Source organism: Monopterus albus, unplaced genomic scaffold (assembly GCF_001952655.1).
Source record: "Monopterus albus unplaced genomic scaffold, M_albus_1.0 scaffold18.1, whole genome shotgun sequence".
Classification (NCBI taxonomy): Eukaryota; Metazoa; Chordata; class Actinopteri; order Synbranchiformes; family Synbranchidae; genus Monopterus; species Monopterus albus.
Window position 1 is genome coordinate 1,950,228 of NW_018127898.1, and position 4,905 is coordinate 1,955,132.

Below are 4,905 nucleotides of genomic sequence, written 5' to 3' on the forward strand. Positions count from 1 at the left end.
TGCAAAAACACCCATTAGATTAGACTTCATCCTGTTAACAGTCTGTCAACAATAGCTGGAGGAAACTGTGACAGCATATTTTTACCTGAATGCACGCACACAAAATGGGGATTTTTTAAAATGTGTTTTGCTCTTGAGTGCTTACAGCTCGAATTTGATTGCTTTTCAGTCAACTGTTGACTTTTATTTTTTAAAGTTTTTTTTTTTTAAGGATAATTGTAATAAGAGCCAGTTGAATAGGTCAGAAGAGGAAACACATTAACAATACCTTAAATACTTCCACAGAAGAATGCAGACAAAACATACATAATATTTGGATTACTGCGAGGTCTCTGTGTGTGTCTGCAAGTGTTGCTGTATGCATGTGTCCGTACGTGCATGGTAAGATCCACTGGAGTAGGCTGTGGCATTGCAGGCATCTCTCTCACTATGAAATTGGAGCAGAAAAAACAAAGCTGCGACTAGAACAAGCTCAAAAACGTACACCCAACCTGTTCAGACAAACAGCGGTAGTGACAGGAGCAGTGGTGCTGGTGGACAGTAGCAATTGCCAATAGAGATTAGCAAAACGTTGAGGGATAGTGAGTATGTGGAAAGATAACAGAAATATGCAGAAATTAATCTCTTGTCTGTTTTTGTTTACCCTATTTTCAACTTGTAACTACTCCCAGGAGACTGTGATATGTGGTTTAGAACAGTCGCAGCTCTGTATGATATCACTTTACTTACATCGTGACTGTGTATGTCTGAATGTGGGTGGTATTGAGATCTAATCTAATCTGATGCACTATTAACCACATCATTTCATAGCTCTCAAAACTAACTGAACTTGTATATCCTATAATCATATTTACCCTGAACATGAGAAAGTGATAAATGAGCTAGGTGAGAGCTAATCTAACTATGCATTCCTACTCTGCAGCAATGTGCCCGTCCGACCTCCAACAGCTGTGGAAGGAAGTTTCAGGAGTGCCAAACACTGAGGAGGCCCTGAAACAGGCCGAGGGCCTGGACTTGAGCACCAACAGCTCCAATTCTACCTCAGCCTTCCCCAAAGCTGCCAGTGCTCACATCCCACTACACAGCACACCCAATGGACAGAGCCACACCCCAAAGAGAGAGAGGTACAAAATATTCACGTTAGCTGATGGCGTCTCTGTCATCTGTGGGACTTGAAGTCTTTTTAATTCACACACTCCTGCTATGTCATTCCGGACTTTTACCTTTTAGCTTTTAGCTGTTCTTCCATACCTAAACACAGTTACAAACATGTACATGCAGCTTAACATGCATCACCAGGGTGTAAACATCTCCCACTTAATTTAATAGGAGGTGTGATGGGTTTAGCATGATCTGCCTGATGCTGTCACTGACATGCTGGTAGGATAGAGAAGAGGAGAGCAGATGATGCAGGAGAAGAGAAGCAGAAGGAGATGATGGCAGTCTAAATGTGCTGAAGAGATAAATTCTTCAGTTTAGTGTGAGCATTATTAGAGGTGCATGTGCCAGGTGCTTTTGCACCACAGGCTTGTTTTGTTCCATGGCTGTGTTGGCTGCTCATGGGCTTGTCCCCGTCTTTAAGAGCCAGACTGTTTGAGTGGATATCCTCCTTCACGAAGGCAGACAGCGGAGATGACCATGTCCCCCTTTACTCCAAAGGCAGCCAACTTCCCAGCAGCCAGTGAGTAGCACACACACACACACACACTCACACATTCACATACATGAGTGGACAAGAGTAAGACACAACTGGAGGCTGGTGTGAAGTGTCTTTTAGCACTGATTCACTGCATTGTTGACCCTGACTGTGGGTGGATGACTATTAATTAAAAGAGCTGTTATTAATTGATCAACTATGCCACACACTGTGATACTACAGCTACTGGTTTCCCAAAAGAGTTGACTATAGTAGGCTGCAAAGGGGGTAGCATTACTATGATAGCCTGCTAAGCTTATGCATGGCTGATGTGGAGGAGAATATTGGTTGCCAGCAGTTTGTCATGTCTGCTGTCTGAGCTGCTCCGGAGTTGACTCAACCACAGCCAGCACACACACATACACATGATATACACGCATGCAAACACACACACACAAAGCTCCAACCTCAGCCTGCACATATGATCAGGAAGAGGCGAAAAGCAAAGGGAGAGGGAGAGAGACATGGTTCCATCTGTGAGACAAATGGTTTTTGTTAGACAACCTTCTGATGTTGATTTGGGAGAATCCCCATTCCAGTCCCCACACACACAAACACATGTGCGCGTGCGCATAAACACGCATACACATACCCAGCCATGTAAATATATGTGGAGACAGCAGCTCCCGGCGAAGATCCAGGTCTGAACCACATCTGCTACTGGACCTGCCACACACACATGTATGGATGCAGTTATTTTACCCAGAGCTCAAACCAAACCTGGCCCAGTCTGTGATCATCACACACATATTCAAATACATACACACTAATAAATAAGCGCAGATACACGCACACAAACACACACATAGGCTCACCACAAAAGCACAAACAGCACATGACGGCAGCAGCCACCAATCAGTCATGGCTGGTTGGTCTTGTGCCGACTCTGTGTCAACTCCTGAAACATAAGAACACACTAGCACTGACACACACATGGACAACACACACACCAAAGACAGAATGTCAGGTCATGGATTTAAGAATGTGCCTCTGAGGTTGCTGGAGCAATTCCCTTATTTGCCTGGCTTCTGTAACTGACCCCACTCTGCTCTATCCTCCTCTCTCTGCACTTGGCTTCATGAACTGCACAAAGTAATGACTGCTAACCAGACTCAGATGGCTGTGTTGGTGCTGCTGCTGCTGCTGCACTGACTTTTGCATGTGTGTATTTGTGTGTCAAAGTGTGGCATACTAATGCTTTTCTTTTGATACTCATAAAGTATCTGCCTTTATTTACGGCATACTTTATTTACATAATAACAAAAATAAATTACAAAAAAGTCGCCATCTGTTTGACTGTCTCTGTGTCTCTGTGTCTCTGTTCGCAGCCACGAGGAGCACACCGGCTCCCACCCTCTCTACGGCCATGGAGAGTGTAAATGGCCTGGCTGTGAAGCACTGTGTGAGGACATTGGACAGTTCATCAAGTAGGTTAACAACCACCCAAAATATGATCTATAGTATGATGACAGGTTGGGGTGATGGATGAAAATAATACACTACATAATGAAAAAGTTATGTCCTAGTCCTTTATAGATATGCGTGCTTCAAAAAAGGTCATTTGAATTATATTATATTATATTCCATTATGATATTTTGTGTCTGCTTTCTGTATATTTAATACTGCGATTGGAAAAAGACAACTGTAACAGAGGTTTTGCTTTGACAGTGCTCTTGCATGTTTTTCTAGTTCCCTGGGTAAAGTTATAAGGATAATAGCAGATGTTTTCTCACAGATGTTACTCCAAATTCTTTTATTGTAAAACGCCACACAGATTGAGTTTACCGTGCCATTAGCATTGTTTTCCATAACAGGTGGTGATGTGCAAATGTGCAACCTTCTTTTTTGCTGTCACACGCTCTCCTCTCTTTCAACCACAAGCCAAGGTTACGACCACATTAAATCTTTCTTCAGTTTCATCACTAATTGGCAACAAACACAATGTGTGGTACATTTGCTCCTGGTAGGATTGTAGGGAAGAAAAGAAAAACATGACACATTCTCTGATTGCGATTACCTGTAGGCACAAACGATGAAGCAGAACAAAGTGAAGCTACAGTATGTTCTAAATGTAGTGTCAGTCACACACTTCTCTGCATGACCTCACTAATTCACTGGTTGCAATCTGTTGCATCACATTCGCTCTGAAGCACATGCATGCATGCAGGTATACTTATTCACTTTTGGAAATAAATTCACTTTGTGAGGCGATTCTTTAGCCTTGTCTAACTCTATCTTCTTTTTCTTTAAGTTTCCACCCAGTTAAATATTTTAATGGCTGTTCGAAATGTGAGAGTTAAATGTGTGTGTTAATACCATTTGTCCCATCTTCCTCAGAATCAGTTTTTGCTTTTTGCGTTTTGTGCACGTGGTTTTATCTGAAGTGTCACACTTTTTTTTCTTGCCTAAATAGAAAATTTATTCTTAGTCCATCCACAATAGAGTGTGGATACCTGACTTGAACCCAAAAGGACAGATGAGTATCCGAGCATTCGAGCTGGGTTCGGACAGAACTTTAGATGCTATGTTCCAGTCCGAGTTGGGTTCAGACACATTAAACAGCTGGAGCACTCAAATGTGTGCTTCATTTAATGAATGAATGAAAACCACTGTACAAACTCAACAGCGTCAGGTCCGAGTCAGATTTGGATGCCATACTCTTGGGCACAGGGAGGTGTTCAGACAGAAAGATCCAACCCAATTCATGCTCTAATCCACAAGCACATTTCCCTGTTTCCACATCAATAATTAAGACATCACACACACACACACACACACACACATACACACACAATCTTTCACTCATTCCCTCTCTGCTTCCTCCCTCCTCCTACTTTCTGTCTCTCCTCCCTCTGCATGTCTTTCATTCTGCTACCTTCTCTGTCACATCCACTACAGTGGACTCAGTAGCTGTTAACAAAGGCTTCTCTAATGAAGCCCTAAACAAACACACTCTCATTATCTATGTGGAACTTTTAGCTGTTTGAACAATGGAGATATTAATAAGCTCTGGTGATGAAATACACTTTCCCTCTCTCGCTCTCTCTCACACACACACACACACACAATCACAGAAGTGTGCCCAGTGACTGTGATGGCATCGGACAGTCACATCAAAGCTTGAAGGCAGGCTGGGAAAGTTTGGAGTGGAAAGCTGTTGTTTGGTGTCTCATTTCAAATAGCCCCAGGGCAGATGGAAGGAGAGAGA

General features: G+C 42.8%; 1 protein-coding gene across 1 annotated transcript in view; it reads left to right on the forward strand.

The window, feature by feature from the left end:
- Window positions 1–4,905, forward strand: part of LOC109956081 (forkhead box protein P4-like) — a 25,651-nt gene that overhangs the window by 2,920 nt on the left and 17,826 nt on the right. The window contains exons 3-5 of the mRNA XM_020592930.1: window positions 923–1,124; window positions 1,583–1,681; window positions 3,025–3,123. Coding sequence (XP_020448586.1) covers window positions 923–1,124; window positions 1,583–1,681; window positions 3,025–3,123 — 400 coding nt within the window. The remainder of the gene's footprint in view (window positions 1–922; window positions 1,125–1,582; window positions 1,682–3,024; window positions 3,124–4,905) is intronic.